Source organism: Drosophila busckii, chromosome 3R, assembly GCF_011750605.1.
Source record: "Drosophila busckii strain San Diego stock center, stock number 13000-0081.31 chromosome 3R, ASM1175060v1, whole genome shotgun sequence".
NCBI classification, from domain to species: Eukaryota; Metazoa; Arthropoda; class Insecta; order Diptera; family Drosophilidae; genus Drosophila; species Drosophila busckii.
Genome location: NC_046607.1, coordinates 15,641,377 through 15,660,117, shown reverse-complemented (window position 1 = coordinate 15,660,117; position 18,741 = coordinate 15,641,377). Strand labels below are relative to the sequence as shown.

Sequence of the window (18,741 nt, the reverse complement as noted above, 5' to 3'; positions counted from 1 at the left end):
GCAATAGTTTCATGTTTACATTATATCAGCTGTTTTCACATTTCAAATTGGCAACGCCTTCCAACACGATGTCATCCAGCACAGTAACGTTCAAAACAATAACACAAAAGTTTCTTTACGCTGATCTTAAAATAGGGGTAAACTAATGATCTTCAGATAATAAAAAGGAATAAACGAATTTAATATAATTAATCTAATTATATTCTGCCACTTATTCTTTGGAAACTTCAGCTTATGCATCAACTAGAAATTGTAGCGCATCAGCAATTCGGCCAAGTATGTAATAGTTATAAATATAAACACAATACATAAAAATAATGCTTTCAGTGTTTGGCCGTTGCTGTCGATTTTGCGTTGACTGGAATTCCAAGATAAAGATATACTTAATCAGCTAGCTTTCTGTTGGTATTGGGGAGTGTTTACTTTGTTACTTTCAACAGTTAATCATGACGGCGCGTCATAAGCAGAAGTATTATAAATTGGAGATCAATCGTACGGAATGGGAGGTGCCAGAGATCTACGAAAAGCTGCAAGCAGTTGGCTCTGGCGCATACGGTCAAGTGTGCAAGGCCAGAGTTCGTGGCACAAACAAATTTGTAGCAATTAAAAAGCTATCACGCCCTTTTCAATCAACTGTACATGCGAAACGCACTTATCGGGAGCTATTGCTGCTTAAGCACATGGATCATGAAAATGTAATAGGTTTGCTGGATGTGTTCCACCCAAACCCAGAGCAGACAACGCTTGAGAACTTTGAGCATGTCTATCTGGTGACACACTTGATGGATGCGGACCTCAACAATATTATTAAAATGCAATCCTTGTCCGATGATCATGTACAGTTTTTGGTCTATCAAATACTACGTGGCTTGAAGTATATTCACAGCGCTGGCGTTATCCACCGGGATCTTAAGCCCTGCAACATTGCCGTCAACGAGGACTGTGAACTGCGCATTCTGGACTTCGGCTTGGCACGCCCCACGGAAAATGAGATGACGGGCTATGTGGCCACTCGTTGGTATCGTGCACCTGAAATAATGCTCAATTGGATGCATTACACACAGACTGTCGATATTTGGTCTGTGGGCTGTATCATGGCTGAGCTGATGACACTTAAGACACTTTTTCCAGGCACGGATCACATACATCAGCTGAACCTAATTATGGAAATGCTGGGCTCTCCATCAGCTGAATTTTTAAGCAAAATAACTTCGGAAAATGCACGCAACTACTTACAATCATTGCCTCCTTCGCAGGGTCGTAGCTTTAAGGATGTCTTTGCAAACGCGAATCCATTGGCTATAGATCTGCTGGAAAAGATGCTGGAACTCGACGCTGACAAGCGCATAACAGCCGAGCAGGCCTTAGCCCATCCGTATTTGCAAAAGTATGCAGATCCTAGCGATGAACGTACGTCGCCTTTATATGATCAAAGCTTTGAAGACATGAATTTAACCTTGGAGCAGTGGAAAGAGCTCATTTATAAGGCAGTCATTAACTTTAATGCCCCACCGAGTTTTGCTCAAGTTTTGGAAGGAATTAATTAAGAATTGTAAATAATTTTAATTTGACTCTATCCGTTTGCCCCTTAATCTATTATTATTATTATTGGGGCTGTACATGTTTTACTTTTATGCTGTTATTAAAAACACATTGAACTTTCAGTTTCATTCTTTTTATTGACAGTAAATTAAATATATAGTCAGTCTAAGATACAACACAGTTTTATGTTGTTGTAACAAAATGTTTTAATGATTAGCAATTAATTTTTTTGTGAAAGCACAAATTTAAATAACATATAAGTTAAAAATTAAGATCTGCTAGATAATGAAATAGTTCGTTTCGAAAATAGTATACAATTAGTTACTTTGAAATACGCGGTTTTATGGTCTTATGATCGATAATTATTCGATACCTCTTAACCTGCGTACGATATATAGCTTTGGAATTTCAACAGCCCTGGTTAACAGCTGGTAGTTGATGTTGGCGAAAACAACAAACCTTAAAATGTTGAAGCTTCGGCATGTTTTAAATAAAAGCCGCTCTCTAAGGCGACATATATCGGCATTATATATTACGGGAGATAAGGCAAATGAAAACTATGTGACTCTGCAGCCATATCTGGACTTTGCCGGGACGTTTCGTGACCAGCCGGCTTTGGAGCAGAGTATACAGAGTAGAGGATTGAATATTAATTTGGAAACATTGCTTCGCAAGTTTCAACTTTATCAGACACATCACGAGCAACTACAGCGGCTCGACCAGGAGCGTGATGCGCTTACCAAGCAACTGAAATCATTGACAAAATCCGGCGCAGCTGCAACAGAGCTGGAAGCGCTAAAAGAGCGCGGTAAAGCGTTGCGCAATGATGTGAAGACACTCAAGCAGAAGCTCTACCCGATTGAGGATGACTTTATACATGACTTTTTGCATTTGCCAAATGCCTTGCATGCAGACTGTCCTGTTGGGCAGCAGGAACAGCTTATCTATCGCCGTACATTGCCCAACGCTGAGAAAGAGGCGTCTTCGCACTTGGAGTGTACTGAGATGGTGCAATTTATGGACAACAATCGGTACTACATGATGAAGCAAGCAGCGCACTTTGATATACAAGCTATGCAAGCGCTGGCAGCTTATTTTGTTAACCAGGGTGACTTTGTGCAGACCTCCAATCCGGACTTTGTGCGTTGTGTGCTGCTGGAAGCTAATGCCACACCCATGGATCACTATCAGCTAGTATGCGAGGAGCAGCTGCAGAATAAACTAAATACTGCGTATCTCACAGGCGGCGCTGCCTTTGAAAGTTATCTGGGCGCCATGACCAAGCTATGCGTTTATCCTTCCGTGCTGCCGCTACGCTACGTCTGTTGCGGTCGCAGCTACAATCGTGCGGAAGCTGAGCTCAACGGACCCACTCCCAGTCTCTACACAGCCACACAAACGAATGCAGTGCAGAGTTTTGTGGCCACACTTAAGCCTGAGGAAGCGGATGAAGAACTGCAGCTGATCCTACATTTAGCCACAGACTTCTACAAAGCATTGGATGTGCCCTTCCGCATTGTTTACGCGCCTGCGCACAGTCTTACGCCTGCTGAAAGCTTACGTGCCAGCATCGAGGTCTATGCGCCTTCACTCCAGCGTTATGTCTGCGTGGGACGCATTAGCAACTATAGCGACTTTGTATCCAAGCGTATTCTCTTCAGCGCCAGACGCGATAAGCATTACGACTTTCTGCACTTGGTAGGCGGACCTGTACTATATACTACTCGACTTATTGCAGCCTTAATCGAACATAATGTGCCGCTGGACAAATGCAAATTATTGGGCTTGCCACAGGCGCCGCAATCTAGTCAAAGCCAACTGGCGCAGGATATACAAGAGTTTAAGGATTTGTTTAAATAAAATGCGTGACAAGCGCAACATTTAATGTTGTTATGCTTAAAGTTAACAATATGTAAAAAATCAAGTTGGTAAATACAATTATTTACAAGCTAGTAAGTTATAATCTCAAGTTCTGTGAGTTACAAGTGCAGTGCATCAATCGCTGCACTTGATTTGCATTTTGGGAAAACGCTTGCGAAAGCTTTCGCACTTGGGCGTGGTAAATACAAATGGCTTATTGTTGTCCTGGTCATTGTCAGCCAGCACGGAATTGTGCTCCGGATGCAACGCCTTCAGCATGTAAGTTGTATTATATTTTAATTTGCTAAACTCTAATGAATCCTTCTGCAAAGAAATTAAGAGTTTGATTTAAAATTATAGAACTTTAAACTATAGTTCTGTGGAACATATTTTTATAGCAATAAATTAGTCGCCAAGCTATAAGTTAGTAGGAAAACCATTTTATTTGCGCAGCAGTTGAAGTAAGTTGGTAAACGTGTTTCTCGTGTCAAATGCGGGCAATCAAATGGTTTGCCATTGAGAATCCGAAACTCAAATCGGGGCAAAAACAAAAGCAAAATAAATAAATGAGTAAGAAATGAAAAAGATTTTTAATTAGTTGACCGGCACGATTTGAGCTCGTGGCAAACATTTGTTGTTATTAATGGTTTGATTGTTATTATTATTGTTGTTTTTGTACTCACTTTCACACGAATGGCGCTGAATTCGCGCTGCTCACAATTCGTTTCTTGGGGGCACAGTTCGTACACTCTGCAATAATTATTAAATAATTGCTTGCTTAATATGTTTTTTTTTTTTGTGTGATTGAGCAATTTGTTTAGACATGCATAACACTTGTTTATTAGAAACGATTTGGTTGGGTGGCGGGCAGGGTATATCACTTACTTCTCCTTGTGTGGCTGAAATCCCAAAATTTGCACAATCATGCCAAATTTCCGGTTTAAACGGAAACGTACTTCATAGTTCGCTCTGCTGCCAACTGCCAACTCCACGCTGCCCGCCAGTTCATTGGTGTTTATTGTTGGCGTGGAACTCAACTCCAGGCTGATGCTGCTGCTGGCATGTTGATGGTGTCTATGCCTGTAGCTATGCGTGCCACACTCGAGTGGCGCTTGCGGCTCCATAGGTTGCAGCGTTGTATTGAATAGCAGCGCCTTCTTGTCCGACTTTAGACGACGTGCTCCGCTTATTGACATGGCCTGCACTTGAATGTAGTAGGAAGAGTTGGCCAGCAGTTTATTAATCTCGAATTGATGCGTCTATAAAAACATAAAAGAAAATATACTAAATTATAAATTAATAACTAAATAAAGTGGCTTACGTCCTTAACATATGCCTTCTCTGTAAAGATGGTAGCTTCCTTGCTCAAGGGCTCCTTATTGCCTATGTAGAGCGACCAAATGATTTTGTATTTCTCCACGGGTAAATTCGATTTGGATGGACACCAGACCAAGCGCACGCTCATATAGCGACGTCCATCATAATGCTTGGCAATGACTTTCAGATCGTTGGGCGCTTTAGGTGGCTTGGGATCTATAGAAACGTTTAATAGTTAATAGTTTGTTGTGCATATAAAGTTAACTTACTGGTAGCTAAAGTGAATGGACGTGAGGGCTGCGAGTAGCCACGAAAGCCATAAGCATTAACAGCTGCCACTCGCACCTGGTACCAGCGACCTGGACGTATGTTGAAGAATATATCCATGCTGTGGAATGGTTATGGACTATGAGATGCGCGCTGTTTGTTTTAGCTTATGCAGTGGAAGTACCTACAATTTGCTGCGACTGCTGGTCGTCTCCAGAATCTTCTCCACGCGCTGTGGCTGCCACATGCCCAGCTTGCGTGCCGAAAACAAACGTCCAATGTGTGAGCGCACCTCGACATGAAAATAATACGGCAGCAGCGAGGACTCAATAGTCAACTCCACCTTGTGGCTGCGCGGCAGCTTGTAGGCCAAGATCTTTGGTATGGTGGGCAACAGGCTGTTGTTGCGCAAGCCCACGGGTTCCAGGCATACGGGTCCGCAGCTGGATGCGCAGCACTTGTACACCTCGCTGCAGTCATGATCGTAAGCACAGTTGTCCAGGCAAGAAAGATGCGCTGTCTGGCGCGCGCTAGCAGCGCTGCTTGGACAGCTGCCGGCGCGTGGAGCACGCAGCAGTTCGAGTTGACACTGATCGAGGCAACGTTGCCAATGCGCCGCGGATTCACAGCGTGCCAGGCATTGAAGCTCCAAGATTTTATCCTTAATATCGCTGCTGTCGCGCTGACGCATTGTAAGGGTTGCTGCTGCCAGCGAGGCGAGCAGCAGCGTCAACGCCAGCGACAACATGCTCAACGTTGAGGCTTAGGAATCTGCAATGAATATGTTTATCTAGCGACTTAAGCTGCTGCTGCTGCTGCTGTCTCTCTCTTAAGCATTTATAATTAACAACATATGTATGTCTCTGTATGCTGATTATGTTGAAGGATTGCGGCGAACCGGTTTTTAGCCATTTCGCTTTTGACCAACTAACTAATCATTCTTTGCATTTGCCACAGCGACGCAGCAATGAAAATTCAAAAAAACACATGAATGCTTGACAGGACTTCAAAGCGCGCATCATGCTGCATGCCACAGCTAGACAAACTGCTTGCCACACTCAGCACAGCACACATATGTGTATACACTATATGCCAAAGCATATTAGCTGCCCTTGAAGCTGAAGTTCAGTCACAATTTCTAGCTCCGCACGCAAATGGGAAGCTCTAATGTTTTATAGCTATAGGCGCTGCAGCAGCAGCAACAACAAAACTCAAGTTGTATGTTGAGTGCGTGTGCGCCTGTGTGTGTGTTTGTGTGGATGTCACCACATGCAGCTGCAACATCAGCAGCAGCAGCGACGGCAGCAGCAGATGCCGCACATGCCAAGAAGATACAGATACAGACACTCTGGGGGCAGAGTGAACAGGAGGTGAAGACAACGTCGGGTGCGCGCTCGCAGCCTAACTGAGGCACATTAACGCGACAAATGAATGTGCGACGATCGGCGGCAAGAACGAGAAAACTCTGATGACAACAAGATGAAATGCATCAAGTTCCGCGGAACGCACAAATTTGCAACAAAATTGGGCACTAAAGCTGGCAGCGCAGTCGTTGTTCCCAGGCATAGCGAGAGCCAGGACTGAACTGGAACCGGAGTGGAGTGAAGTGCAGTGGAGTGGACTGACTGTCTGCCATGCTGGCTGCCGCTGCGTAGTGGCAATTAATTGCTTTTAACGATTCAAAAATTCAAAATTACTTTTTATGCTGCGCACACAAAGCAGAGCACACACACACACATACATACACAAAGCTAAGAGATCCGGATCGATTTCGTGACGCTGAAGTCAACGTCAACGCTGCTGTTGCTGCTGCTGCTGCTGCGGCTGTTGCTGCTATGATAAATCGTTGGTGGTAGTTGCTCTGCTGTAGCTTCTTATGCTCCCTTTAAGGCTTAGCACAATAGCTTCGACTGCGACGCCAACTGCGACTGCAGCTGAGACAGCGACTGCGGACCGAGCTTCTGGCGACAATGGCCAGGCAGCGAAGCATCAACAACTGTGTGTGTAATACGATGCAAATCGTTTAACACTTTGACCAACAGCCGCAGCAACAACAACAACAGCAACAACAGCAACAACAGCAGCAGCAACAGCAACGTCATCGCATTGTTGCTGCTTCTCAAGTGCAGTGGCAGTAGGCAGTAGTAGTTCATAAAAAGTGTTTACGTTTAAGTAAACGCAAAAGAGGAGCAAAGCCAAACTACCAAATGGGGAGGTGATGGCAAATCACACGAGACCCTTTAATGATGCGAATCGCTGATGCTCTATGGAGATGGAGATTTTTAGAAGCAACTATTTGAATTTTGAATAAATATAATTATATGCAAACACTTAGTCTGGGCATTATTTGAATGAAGAATATTCCAATTCCAGGATCGCCCATGAGAAAGCAGGAAAACTTTCAGCTTACAAAAGAAAATATCAATAAGCAAAGCATTTACATTATAAAAATTTGAACTATTTCGCTACCAGGTAGCTTCTGTTTAGCTTTTGTAAATGTTCCCAAAACAATGTCTTGAGAAATGTGAAACTTGTTGAAAAGTATAATTATCTATTGTTCATTTGTAGTTGAAATGGCTGGTCAGCTGAGTTGACTGACAGCAGCAAAAATAAGAGAGCGAGAGAGAGTGAGCGAGAGGGTTTCGAATTCTAAACTTTGAATGTTGATGTCACTAGCAAGGTTTATGCTCGGCGCTTTGAATACAAAATAATGGTGCCATATTACTCCCAATGCAAAGGGTATGCTGATGACGACTCTGCCTCTGGGCACAAAGTCAACGCACAACGCAACTGAACACAACAACGGACACAGAGCCGTACCGCTTTATAAGTGTTGTTGTTGTTGTTGTTGTTATTGTTGTTGGCTGTTCGTTGCATGTCACCAACGCATCCCCAGCTCGCCGGCCCACATGCTTGCCGCAATTAGCACGAAGGCAGTCTCATTTTACGCCGACCAAATTGCGCAAATGCCAAGCAAACGAACCGAGCCCGAGAGTCAAACATTTTATATTTTATTTTCTTTGCCGTTGAATTTCGTTTTAGTTTTAGTTTTGCTTTTTTTTTTACTTACACTTTGAGGCAAAAGGCAGCGGCGTTAAAGGGCACTGTTGCTGGGGGCAGCTGCACCACCCTGAACGGAACTAGGAACTAACACTGGACCACTATTCACAAACGATCTTTGCGGCGCGCGGAATATTATTTAATTTAGACGCCGGTCAACGCTACGCTATGCTTAGCTCTGGCTGCTGCTCTGCTGTTCATGCGACCCGTCACGTTGCACCGACTCAGACAGACTGACTGCTTTACGTTTTCAAGTTTTATTTTTATGATATTGAAAATCGGTGCCAGCGCCCGTCGGCCGAACGAAACGAACAGCCAATTGCATCTGGATGCTGAAAGAACCGAACGCTCTCTCGCGTTCAGCCGCCCATTCGGCTTCCCCACAAAGCAAAGCGATGCTCGTGCTCCACTTGTTACGTTTCTCCTGCTTACTCTCAAAATGCGATCGCATTATTTATGCATATGCTCCCAAGTGTATGTCGAGCGTGTGTGTGTGTGCGCTCCTTGGCTGACGTCGCCCTCCTGTATTTGTTAAGGACGCACACATATGCAATCAGTTGGCCCACTAATGATTTGGCATTTATTGTTGTTTGCTTTTGTTTTTGCATGCACCAATTACTTTATTTTTACATATGATAAATAAGCATAGAGAAAGAGATAAAGAGAGCAGATACTATTGTATATAGTAAGCGAGTTTAAAGTGTGATAACAACAGGCACCTCAAAGCATATCAAAGTTTGCTTGGTTTCGCTTAGCCCCTCCCATTTCATGTTGCCTCTCATCTGCTAAAAAGGCAACGAATTTAATATTTATTTTAAGTCATTTTAGTCTTTTAACTTACAATAGGCAGTGTGGGAGTCACAAATATGTTGGCCCAATAGCTCTTGCCCTCGGCTAAGCTCACAAGGCAATGATGATCCCCGTCACATGGATCGGGCGTGATAACCGCCGCCTTTGTAGAATAGGTAAACAACCAGCTCACTTCGTGCTTCAGAAAGCTAACGCCATTGCCTGCAGTTCAACAAATTAATCAAATCATAAATGAGTCTACTTAAAATTCATTCAAATGTGTAAACATATGATTGGCCAAGTTGTTTAGATGCAGCACTGTTTACGTTCTAAAATTGTTGCTGAGTATTGTTGAGTCTTATTTTGGTCTACAGTGATCGATAGGTAATACTTATTTTAGAACTTACATGACTTTGATCATAACTTCTCAATTAATAGACCCTTATCTATTTAACGAACGTATGAGCATTTTACAAACGTATGCGTAATATTTTGAGCAACAAACAAATTCCAATTTTGCAGATTTATAAGATTAAAACAATTCGCTCTTTCGACTGTCCACTGTACATAGGAAAATTAGCAAGATAACTTTGACAATCGCTTTGGCAACAACAGCTGCTAATCTAAACTGCATTGCTTAGCGATCAGTAGTTCAATAATCTGCATATCGGTATATTAGAGCTATATATAGAGAAATTTTATGATTATTTACTTGTACTACGGCCTTATCATCATTGTTGTCGTATAATTTGGAATTGCAGGTATTATTTTGATTTACACCCTGCATTGACCAATTATTTTTATTACTTGTTGTACTAAACATTTATTGCTGTTGTCGCAAAAGATCTTGCGGTTCACACGATCCTCCTCAATATTTGTACTACAACTAATAAATGTGAATAGTATGTGTGCATGTGTGAGTCTCAGATTTCTGCTTTGCAGGCATAGTAAAAAATAAGAAAACAAATTTGCAAGAGAATTTGCATGCATAGAACCTTATCAGCGCTTTTTACTTACCGTTATCATCGAAGAGCACCGTAACCTTAACAGACGAATTGCGAGCCATAGGACAAGGCGTTTTAGAGCAGCCGTCAATGTTCAGGTAGTTCACTTTATACAAAGAACCTAAAAATCCCAAGAAATGAATTATATATAGTATATACAGCTATAAACAAAATCAAATGCATTTCTAATACGAATATTTTGATATAATATTGAAATTTTAAGAGAACTGTACGTGTGGTTTTTGGAAAACGGGACTGCAATTATTGAAAACCACCATTTTGCAATTTATTTCAATATAATTTTCGTATACATGTGTGATTTCCAACTAAAATATCATGATGATATCATAGCTTTCGTTCATTTTGAAATTTATAAATATTATTATCAATGGCATATGACATTCTGCGAATGAAACAGATTTATTATATATAATAATTGGCATTGATTAATTTTATAAGCAGCTCTAAAGATAATGCTTATAAAAATTGATATTGATATTGAAATAGGTTAGCCAAAGCAAGCGCCTTAAGATAAGGATTAAGATTTCCAAGATTTGTGTTAAATATATGAATTGATAGCAAATCTTAAAGAAATTAACTGTAAACAATTAATATAATAAACATGATATCAAAGATAGAAATTTCTTGGAGCTTAAGCTTATGCATTCCTGCAGGGCTTAGCTATTATTATAAATGAAATGCCTTTGCTTAAACAATAAATATTTCCATCTAATATAAGAGACTTTGCAGCTTAACATTCATTGATTTTAATGGGAAATTAATACCTTGCTGATAATAGAAATGCACCAAGTTAAGCACTTACCGCAGTCTTCAAATGCTAGAGAGCGCAATGACATTAGCTTTTTATAAGCCTTCTCGCTGGTAGTTTTGATGGCACTACCGGTCAATTGTTGGGCTAAAGCAATTAGCCATAGTATTTTCAGGTAGTAAACAAAAAAGCTGCGCATGGTCTAATCAATGCTGCTGGATCTTGGTAAAATTAGCACAATGTTTTGACTTGCAATTGCTGATTAAAACAATAACAAAGGCAAATGATAATGTTTGCTTTTCGTTTTTAATTTTTATTTATGTATAAACACTGACCACTTGAGGCTTGTACTCAGTCCCGATACGACTTGTTTCACGGCTGGCAGGTAACTAACCGCTACCGTATAACTAGTAGCAATCAGTACTGGCCAGAACCGCGTTGCTATACTAAGCAGAGTTGCGAGCAAGAAACTCTTGACGGCATTAAAGTCTTAAGCACTGGGGGGATACACTAATAATTTGTGTACATTCTAGCAATAAACATTGATTTATTAACTGAGAACGGAACACCAGTGGCGGAGGGAGACACGCGCTTCGTTGGTATATTGCTGTTCGCTGATAAAACTCGATCGACCAATACAAAGAATTTTTGAATAGTGTGACGTCTGCCCCGTGATTTGTGATGTGACACATATAGATCCATAATCGTTGTTTTTGTTTTTTTGACTGATGTATAGATAAAAGTAAACCACTTGAGTTTAATTGAAAATCGAATCACACACAATGCCATCTAATTAAATACTATGTTTAACGTTATTTGATAATGTTTACGCTGTGATTTATAGACACCAAGCGAGTGGGAAAGTTTTAATGGGAATGTGACTCAGCAATACTACTCGATGATCCCTTTTAGATAGTTGGTGCTTTTGATAATACGAAAATCTGTGCGCAGCTGTATAAATTGTCGCACCACCGACTTGTCCAGATAGTTCTAAGTGAGAAGACGAGATTTATAGACATAAGGCTAGGCATGTACTAAGCTCCACTTACCAGCGTGTCACCTGTGCATACTTCTTGCAAATTTTGTGGTTTCACCAGCAGTAAATTGCATAGAGCATGGAGTATATCAAAAAGCTGAGTCACCAGCGGACATTCCAATTCTCTTATGCATTTGCGATACTCGTTCACATCGCATATGGCGCACATGGCGCCCGCTGTATTAAATTGCATCGTTTGCAAATGATCGTAAATAACACGATGGAGTCGTGTTCCAAACTCAGTCAGCACATTTTGCAAATTCTCGCCATCCACGCACTTCTTAATCTGCACTATGACGGGCTGTAGATTTTGCACCACTTGTAAACAAGCCTGCACAATTAGAGATTTGTTTAGGTATATGAATGGTAAATATACATTTCATAAGCTTACAGCTGACGCAATGGTATCCACATCCGTTTCGGGCTTGTAGTCGGTTTTCTTCTGCTCATATTGTAGATAGACCTTAACCCAGCTAATTACAGCGCTTATTGAACGATCCAGACCCTGATCAAGTTTGGTTTCAATTTGTTCCATTAAGATGCGCTTCTTAAACACATAATCCGAGTATTTGGGTGTATTACTGCAAATATAATAGAATATATTTATAACTAAAGTTTGGAATGTAAATTACTCACCTAACACATGGTATGACCGAAGTATTGCACAACTTGTCCAACAAATGTACAATAATGTTTGTTTTTTGCACTACGTCAAAGAAATATAGTTGCGGAAAGACTTTGCCTTCGGCTATCGGCACTGCCTGCAGTCCCAGCTCCAAAGCATAGTCAACATGCTCATGCATTAGAAAACGCAGCAAAATATCATTTAGTTTAATGGCATTGCCTGGCAGCTCAGCCTCTGTGGACAGCAATCTGCAGCGCTTGAGCGAAGCTTTTGCCTCTTGCAACATATTGATGGCCAGCTCTTCGGACAGAAAGGTCTCTCCGCCATAATCCTCTATTGCGGCTATATTAATATTGGCTCTGGTAGCAATGAGCACTTCCATATTACGTCGAAATCCTTTAGTAGTTTGTGTCTTCTGATGCTTTTTGCTAGAATAAAATTTCTCCAGCTCCGTTGAGCACTTGGCAGTAAGACATCTTATCTCCATGTCAGAATAGCCGCTTAGATTTTTCATAAAAATCTGTTGTGTGAGCTTCTGCAGCAGATCATCATCAATGGTGGACATGTAAACTTGAAGATCGCTAGACAGCTTCAAGGTGCTAAACGCGGAAAGAGTTATAAGTACTAAGACTTCTATTCAGGCTTAATGCTTACCGAGAATAAAGCTCATAGAGCGTCCGCAGATACTTTTCCTCATCTTTTTTGTCATCCAGCTTAGTCATAGCATACTGATGCAGCTTAAGCTGATAGATGTTCAGTATAAACTTGGACATTACCTGCTGTGGATTCGCAAACACCTTTTTTATAATTTCATAATGATGCTTGCACATGGGTACAATGCCATTAAAAATATCCTTGCCGCTGTACGGCTGCATTTGACTCTGCTCTATATAAGCATCTACACACTGTGCATAACCCTTGAATTGTGATAGTATTTGTGCCAAAGTCTTCATGCGCTCAATATCCTCGCTCTTTTGTGCAGTAGCGAACTCTTCTATAAGACGACGCTCCACCTCATCGTATTTCTTTTCAATTTTGCGCTTGGACTCGGCAAATTTTCCCGGTGGCAAGTCTTGCGAAATAGCATACAATTTTTGTATAACATCAGCAGCTTCATGAAGACGCTGTGCGTCTGAAAATATGTCATTAACAATAACGGGTCCGGCCATTAGAAACTCTGCCATGTAGCTAAGTAATTTCTGCGCCTCTACGGAGCGACTACGTGGCGTGTTGACATTTTCTAGTTGCTCGCCAAGATGCATTATTTTTCCCGCTACCGAATTGATTTTCTCATCCAACTGGCTAAAGCAGTCGATGGCCACCTGGTGGCGCTCTTGCAGCTTATCAATTTTCTTAGCATGGGACTCCTTCTCCTGTCGCAGCGATTCCTCTAGACGCTCGCACTTGCTCTGTTGTTTCTCCTGCAGTATCTTCAGATCCTTGATTGTTTGTATGAATGTGTCATGCAGCGCCACTGGATTGAAATCTTCGCTATTTTGCAACTCATTGTTGGTGCGCCAGGTCAGACGCTCAATAAACTCGCCCACTTCAAAGGGCTCCTAGTTATTTACATATTAGTATTAATACATATATATTATTGTTTATACACACCTGTTCAAATTCCTCCATATATTGTGACAACATTGCAAATATATAATTTAGTTTTTACTAATAGGCGTTTTCTGTTTGCGGTTCTCTGCTTCTTCTGCCTAATTGTCATTCACACGAACAGCTGCAACAGCTGTTTGACCTTTTTGGGCTGGCAATGCGGCACAACTGTTGCGCATATTTGAATTTAGCGCCATTCGTTATTTGCCACTTACATAACACAAAGAACTGATAGCTGCAAATAGTAAGAAAGAAGAATTATTGTATACGTTGCATGTTTAATTGTTTATTATAAAATCAATATGAGTTCAAATTGTTTTCATTTACACTTTGCATCATATCAAAAAAGTTTTTATTCTTTTGTACAATTGTTATACGACAAAAACACATTGCAAATGTGCCAACAAGTTAAAATTTTACAATAGTTATCTATCTTTTAATTTTTTTCGAGTCTGCGTTTTATTAAACTTTACTTGCAATAATTAACTGAATATGAAAAAACCTGAACAATTTTTGTTTTAACAATGAATAAAATTTGTTTTTTCTTTTAGTTTTTTGGTTGTAGGCAAAAAAAAAAAATAATATATAAATTTGTAGCAATTGTCGATAGATTTAAATATAAATTCCTAGCTGATGCTTGCGTGTATATAACGATCATGTTTATATGTAATTGACAGCCTTGAGTAAATATATATTACAAACGCATATTTTGCTGTGGCTTTTGCTCCAGACTCAGCGTTGGCTGCTGCTCCGGCTGGCGTAGATGTAAATGTGGGTGGGCGTGGGTCTGACTGTGATTTGATGTTGTGGGTAAGTCCGTATCGGGCGGTAGTGATGTCTGCATGATGTTTAGAGCACTAGCAGTGCCCGCCGATGAAGCCAAATCAATGGCTGGCAAGCGTGCATTCTCGTCGTATAATGATGGTATGGTGCCTGAGCCAGCTGCGCTGCTTGCTACTTCCGGCATGGCAGGCGTCTCTAGCAATTGTTGCAGATTTTTCAGCTCTGTGGAGCGTAGACTAGCCGAGAGGCTCTCACTCGAGGCCAGTGAAGTGGAAAGCGGTGAATTACGTTCCATCGATGAGGCAATGTCTGTAAACAAGTAAAAGTTGTCAACTTAAATATACAAATTATGCAAAATGCAAATGCAATGCGCACCAGTGCGATCCGTATCTGGCGAGCAGGTTGCATGACCTAACATGCTTTGCTGTGGCTGTTGAAGCGACATCATAAGCTTCTCCTCCATTTGCACAATGATCTTTTTTTGCGTTTCATATTTTTTGTTCAATGACTGTAAAGTACAAATTTAAATAAATTCAATATACTATAATATTTATCTTATTGTCTTACTATGATCTTTTCCTCGTATCCATCTTTAACGGTGCGCAGTAAACGTTTTTGCTCTGTGATGGCCTTTTCACTGTGTACCAGCTGTCCCTGTACCTCGCTTATCTTATGCCTGGTGCTCTCGAGCAGCGATGTCTTCTCATCCAGCGCATGCTTCAGGTCTAGAAATAAACATACATATATTATTTATATATTTAAGCTGTCTTATTGGCATGTATGTATGTTGCTTGCTTACCCTTTAGCTCTGCATTGTAGCTCTCTTGCAGCATTTGAAGCTCTTCATCGCGTGCACGATAATTGTCAATTTCAGCCAGACGATCGCGACAGCGTACTTGCACTTCACCCATGATAATAAACTCCACCTCGAGACGTGAGAGTTCTTGCTTGTACTGCTGTCCAAGGTCTGCCTGCTGCTGTACATGCTGCAGCTCTGTGCGCATGTTAAAGATTTGTCCACGCAGTGACTCTAGCTCGTAGTTGATTTCCTTGCGCTGTGCTAGCTCCTCGCTGAGACGAGCCTGCAGATCATCATTGGCCTGCCGCAGACACTTGTTCTGCTCCAGCTCATATTGATATTTAGACTTGAGCTCAGTAACCTCATCGCTATAATTGTTCTGACGCTCGTTGGACAAGCGTATGACATTGTCATATTTCTGTGCGAGATCACGATTCTTGGCATCAAAGTTCTTGAGCTGCTCACGCAAGCGCTCACACTCCATTTCCAAACTACGCTTGTCGCGACTGCGTCCCATGAGCCGACGATTACGCTCGGCGTGTATGCCACGCCTATAGCATTCATACTGCAGCTGCAGGCACATGAGCTGACACTGCTCCTGCAAGTTGGAGGGCTCAAAGCTTTCCTTGGCGTGTATGGAGCGCATAATGTACTGATCCAGCAAATCCTGTGGATAAAGCTGATTGCGTTCGTACTGGTTGCGCTGCTCCTTGCACTCAAAGAGCAGCTCAAACAGGTCGCTCTCATAGTGCGATGGCAGCATCTCTAGTGTCTGCGTGCCCGCATGAGCAAATCCACAGCTGCCTTTGGGTGGTGCCATGGCCATGATGCGTCCGCTACGCTGTAGCCTGCCTATAGTCGGCACAGTCTTTTGGGTTTGATGATGCACACCATTGCCGTTGCCATTCTCCTGATGCTGACTAGGGCAATCGGCCTCATCGTCATCCTGCTGCGTGGGCAGCGCTGAGCAGGATTTGGTGCGTCGCATTTGGTTAACAAGCTGCGTACTGCTTAGCGTTGCCTTCTTGGCTGCAGACCAGCCACTGCTGATCTCATTGCAGCAATAGCTGGCCATGCGATTGCGTCGCTTCACACCCTTGGCTAGCTGCTGCATGGAGCGACTGTTGACCATGTGCAAACCACCATCGCTGCATGGCCTGCGTTCTGTTTCATTGCACTCATCGCAGACGGTGGCGCGTAGTTCCTTGGTTTCCATGGTCAACAGCGTGGTTGCCACTGCATTAGGTCCTGTGGTGCACAATGTGGCCGTTAACATAGCTTCAGTATGCAGCTCTGTAATCTCGTTATGTGCATTGCGTCTGTCCAGCATAACCTGCTGCAAGCGGCGATCATAGTTGCTCAGGCGTGGAATCTCCATGAGCTCCTCTGCGGCCGTGTCCGGAAAATGGAATTGGGTTTGCTGTTGATCCTTTCGCATGGGTGATGAGGGCTGACTGCCCACAAAGATGGCGCGCACGGCATGCGATGTAGGTTGCTGGTGTGGCTTGAAATCGCGCAAGTCCTTTAGCGGCGTTGTTTCTGGGGTAGCCTCCACCGCTGCCTCCGGCGGCGAAGAGCCAGTGACGCCCAACAGCTGCACATTGGTATTTGCTGGCTGCAGTGGCAAGGTGTAAGGAGCCGTGGGCGTCAAGGGTATAACACTGCTGCTGCTGGCCGAGGCAATTTCATTGTGTGGACTCCAGATGGGTGTGTTGCTGCTCTCGGCAGCGCTGGCATCGAAGCGCGCTATGGAGGAGCTTTGCATTTGGCGCAGCTGATAGCAGGCCAAGTTGCTGTACTCGCTGTTGGAGGTGGCGGAGGTCATGCGACTGTAGTTGGGCGTGCCCGGATACGCAGAGGTGATGTCATCATGGCTAGAGTCGGGATGCAGGACAGGCAGCGATAAATGCGCACACTCCATGACCACATCATGTGGCTCCATATCCTTCCAGCGCAAATTACTCATCTCTGTCTCGCTGTTGGCTGTCAGCAGCATGGGATGCACACGCACGGTCTCCAACAGCGGTTTGATTGTATGCTGAAAGATGCCACCGCCGCCTTTGTCCTTCTTAATGAACTCCGATAGATAGCTTATAAAATTGCAGGGAAACATGCCATACAAACGATGAAACAACATTTGAAGTCCCAACTGTAGATGCACTAACTTCTCGTCGGGCAAACGATTCTGCAGCTTCCAGGAGGCCAAGTGTCCAAATACCTCAAACAAATCGTTGAGAAAATTCGGCACCGAGTTAGGTATTATAGGGAGCAGTGTTATGATGCACAACAATGCGCTCATCAGCGGCACAATGTCCTTCTCATGCTGCAAATTGATAAATTTAGCATAAAAACAAAATATGATTTAAAAGCACTTACCATTAGCAATCTAAACACGCTTTTGATAAGCCTATGCTTCTCGATTTTATGCAACCAGGTGGGATGTCTTCGCACAACAAAACAAAACACATTTAAGGCCTGCACGCGATATTGTGGCTGTTTTAGCCAATCATCCAGACGGTCAAATATATGTCCATCATGTGGCGGTTGCGCCTTGACCAACACTTCCATTATGCGCATGGACCCCGTTTTGATATAATAGTCCAGCATATAGCGCACAGGCCATTGTTCCTTGGCTGAAATTGAAATTGACAAACGTCAATAAGACACCTTAGGTCCTATTTTTATTGTATATGCATACTTTGCGTAAACAGCTCCACAAGTTTCTTTTTGGCCTCCTCGTTTTCGTGCGTCTGATTCGACTCTAGATCATTGATAATCTTGTCAAACTCCATATTGCTTATCCGTTTAACGCTTGTGTTTAGTTGATTGATTTTTCTGCACGCACTTCTCTTCTACTTACTGCACCTGCAACATCTGCCTTGCCCTTACTCCTAACCAGCTGCAGGCGCTCTGGCTGTGGCCGCACCACTCCAAGAACGTTGTAGCTGTCGTTTTCGTTTTGATGATGTCGTTGTCTGTGTCCAAGCAGCCCACAGTTGTTGCTATGCCTGCGACAGTACGCGTGGTTTTCAATGATAACAGTATATTTGCATTTCGTTCAAGTCTAGTTCAATATAATTAATAATAAAAAATAGAACTGCAAATTTTTTAGCCAATGGCAGCAGCTGATTTCGACGACTACAATGTTCTTATTTTCTTTTAATCACGCCATTGATGACAGTGTGTTGCGCACAATGTGATGAGTAGCAAATCACACTCGAATGTTTCGTTAAGTTGAGAGCCATTTAAATTAGCTACTTAAGCGATTATAATTTATATGAT

At 42.5% G+C, this 18,741-nt stretch overlaps 6 protein-coding genes across 7 annotated transcripts; 2 read left to right on the top strand and 4 right to left on the bottom strand.

Annotated features, from left to right (window-relative positions):
* Positions 1 to 170: 170 nt before the first annotated feature.
* Positions 171 to 1,664, top strand: LOC108602072 (mitogen-activated protein kinase p38a). The gene is made up of 2 exons (XM_017990092.2): positions 171 to 276; positions 328 to 1,664. The coding sequence occupies exon 2, from the start codon at positions 447 to 449 to the stop codon at positions 1,545 to 1,547; it is 1,101 nt and encodes a 366-aa protein (XP_017845581.1). The 5' UTR covers positions 171 to 276; positions 328 to 446; the 3' UTR covers positions 1,548 to 1,664.
* Positions 1,665 to 1,987: 323 nt separating this feature from the next.
* LOC108604514 (serine--tRNA synthetase-like protein Slimp) lies at positions 1,988 to 3,412 on the top strand. The gene has a single exon (XM_017994018.1). It carries the CDS (start codon positions 2,008 to 2,010, stop codon positions 3,400 to 3,402), a length of 1,395 nt encoding a protein of 464 aa, XP_017849507.1. The 5' UTR covers positions 1,988 to 2,007; the 3' UTR covers positions 3,403 to 3,412.
* A 22-nt stretch (positions 3,413 to 3,434) lies between these two features.
* Positions 3,435 to 5,557, bottom strand: LOC108604515 (anosmin-1). Its single transcript, XM_017994019.2, is given in 7 exon segments — positions 3,435 to 3,726; positions 4,086 to 4,152; positions 4,288 to 4,661; positions 4,724 to 4,935; positions 4,989 to 5,107; positions 5,175 to 5,418; positions 5,421 to 5,557. Coding segments are annotated over 7 exon segments (1,251 nt in total). The 5' UTR covers positions 5,467 to 5,557; the 3' UTR covers positions 3,435 to 3,537.
* A 3,098-nt stretch (positions 5,558 to 8,655) lies between these two features.
* On the bottom strand, positions 8,656 to 10,984 carry LOC108604696 (NPC intracellular cholesterol transporter 2). Of its 2 annotated transcripts, XM_017994254.1 has the most exons (5): positions 10,944 to 10,984; positions 10,663 to 10,866; positions 9,853 to 9,960; positions 8,888 to 9,057; positions 8,656 to 8,831 (listed from the first exon to the last, which is right to left on the bottom strand). In XM_017994254.1, exons 2-5 carry the CDS (start codon positions 10,805 to 10,807, stop codon positions 8,742 to 8,744), a joined length of 513 nt encoding a protein of 170 aa, XP_017849743.1. In that variant the 5' UTR covers positions 10,808 to 10,866; positions 10,944 to 10,984; the 3' UTR covers positions 8,656 to 8,741. The 2 variants fall into 2 exon arrangements, with proteins under 2 accessions (XP_017849743.1, XP_017849744.1); XM_017994255.1 differs by lacking the exon at positions 10,944 to 10,984 and having other exon boundaries at positions 8,656 to 8,828; positions 10,663 to 10,818.
* Positions 10,985 to 11,483: 499 nt separating this feature from the next.
* Positions 11,484 to 13,972, bottom strand: LOC108604695 (exocyst complex component 5). Its single transcript, XM_017994252.1, has 6 exons — positions 13,881 to 13,972; positions 12,924 to 13,828; positions 12,281 to 12,868; positions 12,036 to 12,225; positions 11,658 to 11,975; positions 11,484 to 11,598 (listed from the first exon to the last, which is right to left on the bottom strand). Exons 1-6 carry the CDS (start codon positions 13,911 to 13,913, stop codon positions 11,500 to 11,502), a joined length of 2,133 nt encoding a protein of 710 aa, XP_017849741.1. The 5' UTR covers positions 13,914 to 13,972; the 3' UTR covers positions 11,484 to 11,499.
* A 474-nt stretch (positions 13,973 to 14,446) lies between these two features.
* On the bottom strand, positions 14,447 to 18,612 carry LOC108604526 (hamartin). Its single transcript, XM_017994037.2, has 6 exons — positions 18,158 to 18,612; positions 17,836 to 18,092; positions 15,460 to 17,782; positions 15,228 to 15,385; positions 15,036 to 15,168; positions 14,447 to 14,969 (listed from the first exon to the last, which is right to left on the bottom strand). The coding sequence occupies exons 1-6, from the start codon at positions 18,249 to 18,251 to the stop codon at positions 14,572 to 14,574; spliced, it is 3,363 nt and encodes a 1,120-aa protein (XP_017849526.1). The 5' UTR covers positions 18,252 to 18,612; the 3' UTR covers positions 14,447 to 14,571.
* Between the last annotated feature and the right edge of the window lie 129 nt (positions 18,613 to 18,741).

Coding starts and splice junctions, on each gene's coding strand:
- LOC108604526 (XM_017994037.2), bottom strand. CDS start 18,251: ATGGAGTTTGACAAGATTATCAATGATCTAGAGTCGAATCAGACGCAC. Junction 15,386..15,459: donor CTACAATGCAGAGCTAAAGG/GTAAGCAAGCAA, acceptor GTTTATTTCTAG/ACCTGAAGCATGCGCTGGAT. Junction 14,970..15,035: donor GCCAGATACGGATCGCACTG/GTGCGCATTGCA, acceptor ACTTGTTTACAG/ACATTGCCTCATCGATGGAA.
- LOC108602072 (XM_017990092.2), top strand. CDS start 447: ATGACGGCGCGTCATAAGCAGAAGTATTATAAATTGGAGATCAATCGT.
- LOC108604514 (XM_017994018.1), top strand. CDS start 2,008: ATGTTGAAGCTTCGGCATGTTTTAAATAAAAGCCGCTCTCTAAGGCGA.
- LOC108604695 (XM_017994252.1), bottom strand. CDS start 13,913: ATGTTGTCACAATATATGGAGGAATTTGAACAG. Junction 13,829..13,880: donor ATATGGAGGAATTTGAACAG/GTGTGTATAAAC, acceptor GTAAATAACTAG/GAGCCCTTTGAAGTGGGCGA. Junction 11,599..11,657: donor TATGCACAGGTGACACGCTG/GTAAGTGGAGCT, acceptor CTTCTCACTTAG/AACTATCTGGACAAGTCGGT.
- LOC108604696 (XM_017994254.1), bottom strand. CDS start 10,807: ATGCGCAGCTTTTTTGTTTACTACCTGAAAATACTATGGCTAATTGCT. Junction 9,058..9,852: donor GGTGCTCTTCGATGATAACG/GTAAGTAAAAAG, acceptor GTTGAACTGCAG/GCAATGGCGTTAGCTTTCTG. Junction 8,832..8,887: donor TGACTCCCACACTGCCTATT/GTAAGTTAAAAG, acceptor TTGCCTTTTTAG/CAGATGAGAGGCAACATGAA.